We start from the raw sequence: 12,763 nt of genomic DNA, 5'->3' as shown, positions 1-12,763 counted from the left end.
CAATAGATAATAACAAATAAGGCACTGCGGTATTGTCCTTACCTCAATTTGAATCATTTGAGTTGATTGTAGCGCTTCAAACTCAATTCTGAAAGTGCCATCTTGTGGAATTTTGTATTGTTGTACATGAGCATCATTACCTGTGTTGAAACCATACCACCAATAGTTTTGTAATTGTGTTATTTTAAGAGAAATGTTTGTTTCCCTTTCCTCTACTGACAGTGCTTCATGGTCAACTCGTAGGATTTGCATCTGTGAAAAAGGCAAATTTAATGGAAATGTAAAGTTCAGGAAATGCATTGTTACAAGCACAGCGATTGTACTGTACTGTTATGAGAAATGATGCAATTTTGTTATTGGGTACACTGATAAAAAAAAAAACATATACAGTTTAATACTGTATAATGGAATGACAAATATGTCAGATTTGAAAAACAGTGACCAAGAATTACTGGAAATCTCAGTGAGAGAATGATCTTGATCTGCCTGTAAATTGTATAATTGTCTGATCACATTACTAGACACTCTTATGCACTTGACCACCTCAGTATACAGGAAAATGTGCTGTTATTTGAAACTTGGGCCAGGACATTCATTTTGTTATTTTATCACTTTTTAGTCTATAATTTTTATTTGAAAGAATATTGGGGGTAATTCTGAGTTGATCGCAGCAGCAAGTTTGTTAGCAATTGGGCAAAACCATGTGCACTGCAGGGGGGGCAGATATAACATGTGCAGAGAGAGTTAGATTTGGGTGGGTTATATTGTTTCTGTGCAGGATAAATACTGACTGCTTTATTTTTACACTGCAATTTAGATTTCAGTTGAACACACCCCACCCGAATCTAACTCTCTCTGCACATGTTATATCTGTCCCCCCTGCAGTGCACATGGTTTTGCCCAACTGCTAACAAATTTGCTGCAGCGATCAACTCAGAATTAGGCCCATAGTTCTGTGATGCACTTAGATTAACATCTTGAATGAGAGTAGTTACAATGATTGCCACTACATCTGCTACCCAAGGCAGAGCCGGCCCTAACCAATATGATGCCCTAGGCAAGAGTTTGGCTGGTGCCCCCTAGCACCACCACTAGTTCTGCCTCTGACCCTGCACCCCTTTCCCAGCACCATCACCACTCACCCATAGCAGTCCTTTTTTTCCTACCCCCTGTAATTTAAATAAGAACAGTGTGCACATTCCGCGCACAGCCCAAAAAGGTATGTGTTTTGCTGGCAAGGGGCATGGCCACACAATAGTGCCCCCAATTCAACTTATGCCTCACAGTAGTGCAACTTTATTCACAATTTATAATGCGATAGTGTCCCTTATTCACATTACATCACACAGTAGTACCACTTTACCTTATATACGTCACTCCTCACAGTAGTGCCACTCATTCACATATCATACTGAATTGCTCCTTATTCACATTACACCACACCATATTGCTCTTTATTCACATTAGACCACACAGTAGTGCCCTTTCTATACGTTACGCCACACAGAAGAGCACCTTATACACATAATGCCACACATTAGTAATGCATTTATACACATAATACCACACAGTAATGCCCCTTACACATATGACACACATTATTAATGTCCTTATAAACATAATGTGCTTTACACATTATGCCAACCCTTATTAATGAATACCCTTATACACATAATTTCCCTAATACATATGCCACACATTGTTAAAGCCCTTATACACATGACACACATAATGTCCCTTACACATATGCTGCACATTATTAGTACCCTTCTACACATAATGACACACATAGTGCCCCTTACACATGTATTACACATTATGAATGCCCTTATACATATAATGACACATACAGTTCCTGGTGTGAGTCAGCTGGCAGCTCTGCTAATGTCGGGTGACTATTTTTTATGAAAATGCATCTTATTTGCATTGCTATGTGGCTAGGATGCACAAGCAACTTCTGCTGATTAAAATGATATGCGGCATGCCTATATACTGTGTGCGACTGACTGTATCTGCATACGAAATGCTACACACAGAATATATGCCGCATATCATTTTAATCAGCAGAAGCTGCTTGTGCCCCTAGGCATACCAGATGCCCTAGGCAATTGCCTAGTTTGCCTATGCCTAGGGCCGGCTCTGACCCAAGGAAATCATGGCTAATAACACATTGGTAATAGTTACACACATTTAAAAACAGTCTATCAACATTCATTGACATACCTTTGTGGTGTAATTGAAACCTGGATAAAACAGTCCTGTTCGCTCATGTAGTAACAACATGTACTCAGAATATACTCTTGTGATGTAAGAGGTTGCGTCAATTGTGATACCTACAATATGTCATATTTTATATTACCATTAAATGAATTATGCAATTTCTAAATTTGCATTCAATTGTATAGTATCATGAATAATGGTCTCTTCCTGTTGTAAAGGTTTGAAAAGTATGAGCTACCGTACCATGCTTCCCAATTTCTTTATTAGCTGAAAAAGTCTACCACACATCTCCATAAATTCTGATATTGCTGATGTAGCAATGGGCCTGATTGAGAGAAGGACGCAGTGTACACAGCAACTGTCTTTGGATGCAGCTTCTACAGGGCTGTCTTAACAGCATTGTAGGCCCTGGGCAAAGCAATTCACTGGGGCCCCTATCCACACATTCTCAGGGAATAAATAATAGTAAAATAAAATCATAATTTACCCCTCCTGCTCTACCACGCTGTCTTTCCACATGATTCCATACAGTGAATTGCTGTCAGCACTCAGATTGGTGGATAGCTCCAGCCATCCACTAATCAACATGCTGACAGCCATTTACTGTCTGGCTGTAGGCAGGTAGAGAATGCTGCCTGGCCGCTTTGATTATGTGTAATTCATGATCGAGCTGTCAGAGCTCCAGAGGCACCAGCCTGCCCCTGCTCAAGGGCCCCTAGAATGGTGGGGCAATGGGCAGCTGTCCAGTGTGCTGATACTGTACATTAAAATGGCCCTGGGCTGCTGTGTGTATATATGTATGTAGCATCTGCAAAAACATTGGCCAACTGAGTAACCCTCATCTTAGGCAGGATGGCCGGTGTTTTCACTCAGCCGAGACCATTTCTGGCCTCGGCTGAGTGAAAACACCGGCCGACCTGCGTCGGAAGACATAGACCGTAGCTTCGGCACTCCCAAAAAACAAGGACAACACACCCATTTTTGGGAATGCTGCCTGACGTCACTCCCTCCCTGTCCTTAAACAAAACGCAAACCATCTGGGCCCTATCAACTCTAATGATCCATATTTTAGCTAAAATATATATATTTTTTGCATGGCCAAGATGTCTAGAAGATTGTACATAGGGACGAGCCCACACCCACCCCACTCTGCATCCGGGATTTCCATCTATGGCTACAGACACACATATATACACAGACACTTATAGAGTTACACAGACAAACATATGTATATAGAGTTACATAGACACATATATACAGAGAGTTAGACTTATATATGTAACATTCCCTGAATTAAAATTAAGTAATTAGGTGAGTGCAGAGTACTTACAGTGGTGTTAAGTAGGTATCTACTGTAGGATGTTTAACGATACATGGTTGCAAAAGTCCATGAGAAAAAAATGGTAGAAAGCACCTCCCTTGGGTGAACCATTTCAACATTGCCAGTGGTGGTAGTTATCAGGCGGCTAAGCAACTTTGGCCTTTCGTCAGTACAGATATTTATTTGAATCTGAGAGACACGGCCATTATGCCTGATTTCTGTCCATGGTTTTTTTTTGCAGAAAATTTTATTGGAAAAATGTATTTTAAATGCACATTATTAAGTATAATAAATTGCAGATTACCTGTTAGTTGTTCTGTGACTGATGCTGTTATATTTACTGAACCCCACATCATGATATCTGTTACTTCCATGTGTGTGAAGCTGAAGTTTACTGATCCTGGGATCTATAAGGAAAATAGAAGCTTGAATTGTAGACACACTGGTTTCATAATGTATTATGGACAACTCACTGCCCTTCTAAAATTGTTCTTAGTTGAGAGGTTCCCAAACGTGGTTCTCAAGGCATCCCAACGGTCCAGGTTTTAAGTAGATCCATGCTTGGTCACAGGTTACTTTATTAGTACCTCAATCAATGTGATTTAACCATCTGTGCAGAGCCATGGATATACTTAGAACCCTGGACCATTGGGGTGCCTTGAGGACTGCATTTGGGAACCTTTGTCTTAGTCGATAACATACGTACATAATCTGAGCCGTAACTAGACATTTTGGTGCCCTGTGCCAGAAAAAGAATTGGTGCTCACTCCCCCCACATTCAAAATATAGACAGTGCGCACCTAAGGCGCCCGCCAAAAATATAGGATTGTAGCTTCATGGGGAAGGGGCGAGACCACATAATAGTACTAATTCACATTACACCACACAGTAAAACCCCTTATGTGTGTTATGCCACACAGTAGAGCCTCTTATACACAGAAGAGACAATATATATGATTGACAGGCAGAGGCCATCAGATTTTCTGTGCCCCCCCCCCCCCGCCCCCACAGAAAATGGACGGGCGCTTCTTTTTCTCAATATTTGCTGTTGGATCGCTTACTGCGATCCAACCTGAATTAGTCCCAATGTCTGCAATGCATACCTACATGCCATCAGGGGGGTACTAACTGTCCTGGGCTTGGTCTCTCTGACAGAGAGGGGAGGGGCCAAGGCCGCTCATGCCGCCATCTGCCCACCTTCACCATCCGTCCCTGTCAGTGACATGCGGTGGGGTGAGGCGGGTGAGGCAGAGCCTTTCCTGTCATACTTACGTTTAAACCAGAGTTTTGACTGAATAAAGTATATGAAAAATACTAATAATTTGTTTTAAATATCTTCTTTGCATTATTCTAATAATTTTTATAGCCCAAACTCTGTAGTAAAAAGTCTATGGCAGGTGAGGCAGTGCCTCACCTGCTTATCTTTTCAGCACATCTCTGATCAAAACTCACCAAATTTCCAGGAGGTTAAACTGCTGCACCTGTGTATAATGCCCAGATGTACGCTTTGGCTCATATATTGCATGTAAATCTGGCTCTGGGGTTAGCCAGTGCCTCCTGAGCCATTTAGCTCACCGCACGTCCCTGGTCCCTGTCCACACACAGCACTCTATTGAAAATGTCCCTCTCAAAAATGCTGCCGCCTCAGAGGAGACAGTTATTAAAGATTCTAGAGGAGGCTCTAGTATCTTTAATAACTGTCTCCTCTGAGGAGGCAGCCATTTTAAGAGGGACATTTTCAATAGTTTGAAGCGGTCAGGTTGGCAGGCCCATAGCAGCAGTGGCGGCGGGGGGGATCCCCTGACAATGAGCAGAATGCCTGACAACAACTGAACCCCAGACAATGAGCAGGTACTGGCATAATTACTGTGTGACCATAATATGGTTACAAGAGCATTAATGTGGGGGCATAAAGTGTAGTCAGAAGCATAAGTATGGGGGCATTACTGTGGGGACTTAATATGGTGCAAGGGGCATAATATGGTGTTGCTCTGTAAGTGCACAGGAATTTTTTTTATATATATTTATTTTTCTTTTTATTTAATTATATATACTGTGTGTGTAAATATATATACAGTATATATATATATATATATATATATATATATATCCACATGTGGTCCGGCTCTCCGTATTCATGTGTTACCAGCCCGGGTGCCCCCACACCATTCACAATAGCGCTGTCTCCACGTGCGGCACTCCTAGGCATAGATAAATCAATCTACTAGGCAAGTCGGGTATATATATATACATAAATGTTTTTACTTTATTTATTTATTTTGTATTTATTTTTTTGGGGGGAGGGGCGGGACCTGTATATTTTTTCAGTCCCGGGCCCCACAATTTCTGATGGCAGCCCTGCCTACATGTCTAACAATCCTCATTATAACTCTCCCTGTACCGCTCTCCCACCCACTCAGAGCATGCTGCTGCGTACCATTGATGTGTAACGGTTCTTGTCCTGTGCCAAAGTGGAAGACCCTGGAGAGACATCATGACGCCTAGTCGCTGCACTGCAGGAGATGAAGATGGGGCAGAGCACACAGGGAAGAGACTGCCCATCACTGCCTGCTGTAATGTATCACTGCCTGCTGTAATGCATCTGTGCACTGCCTGCTGTAATGTACAGTATCACTGCCTGCTGTAATGCATCTGTCAGAGAAAAAGCCAGGTACAATGCTACTATTATACATTACAGCAGTCAGCGCTGCAGCTGGTGGTGGCACATAGTCAGGTGATCGCAGGTGGATGCAGCCAATGAGCTCACAGGGCAAATGCGCTATGTGCTAAGCACCGTACGCACCACCCTGGTGGCGGTCCTGTACATAATTGCAGCACATTGTTGTATTTTACTCTCAGGTTCTATATACAAAAATATATTAAAGTAATTTTGTATTTTCTGTGAACAGGTATTGTGGTTGCATCGAATTAAGGATGACCCCTGGCAGCACAGCCTGGCTGCGCTGTCAGGCAGTCCACAGTGATTTTTTAAATTGGATTGGCTGCATGTGACATCACACAGCTGCCCCAAAAACACTCCTGACCCACCCCAGCTCAGCCCTCCACACACCCCAACGTTGTATCACCATCCGGTGAACGAGCACCGCTATTAATCACATTGCGTAAGGACGCAGAGATGCGCTGTGGCCAATGCGCGTGCACAGTTTGCCAATGCTGGCAAATTGGGCTGTGGGGCCGCTGATGTGGCCAGCACTGAATCAGCCGCATTATCTCTAGAATGTAGCATCACTCTGGCTAATTATATATGGAGGGATGGGGTAAGATGTACGAGTTTGCTTTCTAAATCACCCAATATGAAACTGTAATCCCAAACTACTGTATACAAATGGGAGGTATATAGATTTGGCAGTTCATTAATGGAGGGTTTGTCAATCTATTGATTATTCAAAAAAAGTATTCATTAACAAAAACATATGCTCTTTGAGCAATTTTGCCCGTCAGAACTGACAATTTAAAAAAAAGAAAGATAGATAGAAAGAAAGAAAGAAAGAAAGAAAGAAAGAAAGAAAGAGAGAAAGAAAGAAAATAAACACTCCCTTACAATTTGTTAGATCCACACCTACAGTATTAATTATCAGGCAGAGTCCTCTAGTGAGGACCTGGAAAAATGATACCAATATCTCTTGCTGTGCAACTAAGTATTTTATTGGCTGTTGTAACGGCTTGACTATACTGCATCATCTGAAACTAAAACTCCTGAGTCTATTTCCACAGATTGTGTTTGTCACAACTGAGGGCCTGAGCTGACGGGAGGCAGCCTCAGTTGTAGGGGCTGAGATGTAACGGAACCTGGGAGGTTGTATCAGACCCCTAGACATGTAAGTAACATGTAGAATAACTGCCCGAAGGCGTGACCACGACAACCAGGATAAAAGTCAATGATGTTTATTATGACAAACTCCGTAACACAGCAGCAGTAAAGGAAACATAAAAGTCAACAGAGGATAAATACAATTCCTGGGTACTACAGGGTGGCAAGGGCCACAGGCACTGGTAGAGTGAGACAGTTCTTATAATCTTCTAGTTGGAAAGTTCTTACCAGACCTGACTGTAGCAATGGAGAGAACCCAGGATTGTACCAGCTGGTGTTCCAGGAAAGGCTGGGTTGCTGAAGATAAAACGGCTGCTGTGGATACTGGCTGGAACCAGACTGTTGTTGGTACGGAGTGGATACTGGCTGGAACCAGTTAAATAATAAACGAACTTGAGAGCGATGAAATAATAATGAAGTTTGGAGTTTAAGAGCGGTGAAATAATAATACCGGTGGAGAGTGGTAAACTGCAGAAAGGACACCGGCCCTTTAAGAGAAGCTGTACACTGCTGGAAGCTGGGCTGGAAGCAGGTGATTGATGAAGTTTGGAGTTTGAGAGCGGTGAAATAATAATACCGGTGGAGAGTGGTAAACTGCAGAAAGGACACCGGCCCTTTAAGAGAAGCTGTACACTGCTGGAAGCTGGGCTGGAAGCAGGTGATTGTTGTAACTGGAAACAGGTGAGTCCAGAATGGATCGGAGAGTCAGGCTACACCGCAGATGGAATGCTGGTGCGGGTCTCTATAGCAGAAGTCTGGAGACAGGAGCTGGAACCTGGAAGACAACCACAGGAGAGAGACAAACTGGAACTAGGTTAGACAACCAAAGCACTGACGCCTTCCTTGCTCAGGCACAGCTTACTTATACCTGCAGCAAGGAAGGGGTTGGCTAGGCAATTATGCAAATCAACAATACAGACAGCAGATTGGTGGAAATGCTCAGATGACAAAATCCAAGATGGCTGCGCCCATGCAGACACTTGGAGGGAAGTTTGGTTTGTAATCCATGTGAGAATTGAAACAGTAATGGCGACGCCGGCCACAGGAGACAGGAGATGCCAGACTGACAAGCGCACATTTAACCACGCGGGCACAGCGGAGGCCGCGGCTGATGAAATCACCACTCTGACATTCTGCATGTGGAAACTCAGGAACAGCGGGATCCGGTCCTGGAACGCTGAGCCAGCCTTAGGAGGCATCTGAAGGGTAAGTAATGGCGTCCAGATACCCGGATCGTGACAGCACCCCCCCCTTTAGGAGTGGCCCCAGGACACTTCTTAGGCTTTAAAGGAAACTTTGCGTGGAAATTTCGGACCAAGGCAGGAGCATGGACGTCTGAGGCATTGGTCCAAGAGCGTTCTTCAGGACCATAGCCCTTCCAGTCAATGAGGTATTGTAACTGACCGTAACGGAAACGTGAGTCCAAAATCTTGGCCACCTCGTACTCGACTCCCCATTGAGTCTGAACTTTGGGAGCTGGAGGAAGTGCGGAATGAAACCGATTCAGGATCAGCGGTTTCAACAAAGAAACATGAAATGTCCTGGGTATTTTCAAGAAGGATGGTAACTGTAACCTGTAGGCAACAGGATTGATGACTTGTTCAATCTTGAAGGGTCCGATGTAGCGAGGTGCAAATTTCATGCTGGGAACTCTCAACCTCAAATTCTTCGTGGACAGCCACACACGATCGCCCACCTTGAGAGCAGGAACCGCTCTACGCTTTCTATTGGCAAACTTCTTATACCTGAATGAGGCTTTAAGCAGGGCTGCGCGGACGTTCCTCCAGTTATTTGAAAACTGACGCAAGGTGACATCCACTGCTGGAACAGAAGTTGCGGGAAGCGGTTGGAATTCTGGGACTTTAGGGTGGAATCCATAATTAATGAAGAATGGTGTAGAAGAAGATGAGGAATGGTATTGATTGTTGTGGCTGAACTCGGCCCAAGGAAGGAGTTGAACCCAGTCATCTTGAGAGGAAGACACATATATACGGAGGAAGGCCTCCAAGTCCTGATTCACCCTCTCGGTTTGACCATTGGTCTGAGGATGGTAAGCCGTGGAAAACTTTAACTCGACTTGGAGGGCTTGACACAAACTTCGCCAAAATTTGGCTACAAATTGTACTCCACGATCCGAGATGATCTCTTCAGGAAGACCGTGAAGTCGGAAGATCTCTTGTATAAACACTTGAGCCAACTTGGAAGCTGACGGAAGACCGGTGAGAGGGATGAAATGTGCCATCTTGGTGAACCGGTCAACTACCACCCAGATGGTATTAAACTTGTTGCAGATAGGTAGATCGGAAACAAAGTCCATCGACAAATGGGTCCAAGGTCGACGGGGAACAGATAATGGAACCAGTTGCCCCGCAGGCGACTGGCGGGAGACTTTGTGTTGGGCACACTTTGGGCAGGAGGCAATAAATTCCATAACGTCCTTCTTCAGAGTTGGCCACCAGTAGGACCTAGAAATAAATTCAAGGGTTTTCTGAATGCCTGTATGTCCAGCAAAACTGGAAGCATGGGCCCAATGCATGAGCTTCTTCCTTAGAACTGGCTTAACAAAACTTTTCCCTGGTGGAGGCGTAGAGTCCATCCCTACCGTGGAGAATGCCAACGGATTAATAATAGGATGCTTGTCTGCAGACTCGGACTCATTTTCTTGCTCCCATGAGCGGGAAAGGGCATCGGCCTTACGATTCTGAGAACCCGGACAGAACTGGAGTTTAAAGTCAAACCTAGAGAAGAAAAGTGCCCATCTGGCCTGACGAGGATTCAGACATTGTGCGCCTTTGAGATATAAAAGATTTTTGTGGTCGGTAAGAATGGTGATTGAGTGGGAAGCTCCCTCCAACAGGTATCTCCACTCCTCCAGAGCGAGCTTGATGGCTAGCAACTCCTGATCGCCAATGGCATAGTTGCGCTCAGCTGGGGAGAACTTCCGGGAGAAGAAACTGCAAGGATGTAGATGTCCATCTTTGGCCCTCTGGGATAACACTGCTCCTACTCCAACGGAGGAGGCATCTACCTCTAAGATAAAAGGAGAGTCGGTGTCGGGCTGTTTCAGAACTGGTGCAGAGATGAACCGTTGCTTCAGAAGGTGAAAGGCCTGTGTAGCTTCCTCGGACCACTTGGACGGATTAGCACCTTTCTTGGTTAATGCAGTGATAGGCGCCACAATGGTGGAAAAGTCTCGTATAAATTTTCTATAATAATTGGCGAACCCTAAGAACCTCTGGACCCCTTTGAGGCTTAAGGGTATAGGCCAATTCTGGATTGCTTGGAGTTTCTCAGGATCCATCTCTAGTCCGGAACCGGACACAATGTAACCTAGAAACGGAATGGTTTTAACTTCAAACACACACTTCTCCAATTTACAATAGAGGTGATTGACACGGAGACGGGAAAGAACCTCTTTTACCCAGAAACGATGATCTTCGAGATTATTAGCAAAGATGAGGATGTCGTCTAGATAAACCACGACATGGCGGTACAAGATGTCCCTGAAAATCTCATTCACGAAGTGCTGGAAGACTGCTGGAGCATTGCTCAATCCGAAGGGCATGACGAGGTACTCATAATGTCCGTCACGGGTGTTAAAGGCGGTCTTCCACTCGTCACCCTCACGGATTCGGATGAGATTGTAGGCACCCCTCAAGTCCAGCTTTGTGAAAATAGTTGCACCACTAACTCTATCAAAGAGCTCGGTAATCAGGGGTAAAGGGTATCGGTTCTTGACGGTAATGTCGTTCAGACCTCTGTAGTCGATGCACGGACGCAGACCACCGTCTTTCTTCTTAACGAAGAAGAAGCCTGCGCCGGCTGGAGAAGAAGATGGTCGGATGAAACCCTTCGCCAGGTTCTCTTTGATGTACTCTTCCATGGAGTGTGTCTCAGGCAGAGACAACGGATAAGTTCGACCTCGCGGTGGAACCTTCCCTGGAATGAGGTCGATTGGGCAGTCCCATTCTCTATGAGGAGGAAGGATATCAGCAGAGGCTTTACTGAACACGTCCGTGAAGTCTTGATATGGAGGAGGCGGAACATCAGATGACCTGGGGAAGGAAGAACAAACAGGAAGAACTTTGGCTAAACAAGTCTCAGCACAGGAGGGACCCCATGCCAGTATTTGCGTAGTCGTCCAGTCAATTGATGGGTTGTGGAGACGGAGCCATGGAAGGCCTAAAACCACTGGATGTGTGGCCCTTGGAATCACTAAAAAAGAAATATACTCAGAATGAAGAACTCCCACTCTCAGACGAACTGGAAGAGTCCTTAAGGAAATGACTGCGTCAAAAATCTTGCTGCCATCCACGGCAGTCAAAGAGATGGACGAGGACAGTCTCTCGGTGGGTAGGGACCACCGTTTAACATAAGCTTCGGTTATGAAATTCCCAGCTGCTCCGGAATCAAGGAGGGCAATGACGTTCCTGTAACGTTGAGCAATTTGGAGCGACACTGGGAGGTTACAGTCATGAGGAGAGGGAGAGGAGATCATTACTCCTAGCCGGCCCTCTCCTTGGCGAGCTAGGATCTGGAGTTTCCCGGACGTTTGGGACAGGCATTGATAGTGTGCGACGGAGCTGCACAGTAGAGACAGAGAGACTCAGAGAGACGTCTTCGGCGCTCAGCGGGAGATAGACGAGAACGACTAATTTGCATAGGCTCATCCTTGGATGGAGATGGTTGAAGAGGAGGAGGAGCAGAAGATTTAGGAGTAGATGATCTTCCTCGCTCAGTTGCTCTCTCTCTGAAACGTAGATCAACCTTCGTGCAAAGAGAAATTAGCTCATCCAACTTAGAGGGCAAGTCTCTGGTAGCTAACTCATCCTTGATGCGTTCTGATAAGCCATGCCAGAATGCAGCATACAGGGCCTCGTCGTTCCATGCCAGTTCGGATGCCAGGATTTTAAACTGTATAAGATACTGTCCCACAGTACGTGTTCCCTGGCGTAAACGGAGAATCTCAGATGAAGCAGATGTTATCCGGCCTGGCTCGTCGAAGATGCGCCTGAATGTAGCTACAAAGTCAGTATAGGAGGATAGCAGGGGATCAGACTTCTCCCATAAAGGTGATGCCCAGTCAAGGGCTGAGCCACTGAGAAGGGAGATGATATAGGCAATTTTGGTACGGTCACTGAAGAAATTGCCAGGTAGAAGCTCAAAGTGGATTTCACATTGATTGAGAAATCCCCTGCAGAACCTTGGAGATCCATCAAATTTTGCTGGCGTTGGAAGATGAAGATGTGGACTGGAAATGGGTAAGGTGGGTGGGGTTACAGCTGGTGTCACTGTAGTGGACGCACCGGACGTGCCAGGTCCACGGAGGGTCGTTTGAATCCCATCCAGCCGTGTAGAGAGATCCTGGAGACAGCGGATGATGTGGCCCT

General features: G+C 45.0%; 1 protein-coding gene across 1 annotated transcript in view; it reads right to left on the bottom strand.

The window, feature by feature from the left end:
- Positions 1–12,763, bottom strand: part of LOC134910921 (CD109 antigen-like) — a 195,467-nt gene that overhangs the window by 154,751 nt on the left and 27,953 nt on the right. Inside the window, exons 9-11 of the mRNA XM_063919309.1 lie at positions 3,846–3,948; positions 2,224–2,333; positions 43–252 (exon numbers count right to left, since the gene is read on the bottom strand). Coding sequence (XP_063775379.1) covers positions 43–252; positions 2,224–2,333; positions 3,846–3,948 — 423 coding nt within the window. The remainder of the gene's footprint in view (positions 1–42; positions 253–2,223; positions 2,334–3,845; positions 3,949–12,763) is intronic.

This window comes from Pseudophryne corroboree, chromosome 4, assembly GCF_028390025.1.
Source record: "Pseudophryne corroboree isolate aPseCor3 chromosome 4, aPseCor3.hap2, whole genome shotgun sequence".
NCBI lineage: Eukaryota > Metazoa > Chordata > Amphibia > Anura > Myobatrachidae > Pseudophryne > Pseudophryne corroboree.
This window is presented reverse-complemented; position numbering and strand designations above follow the sequence as displayed.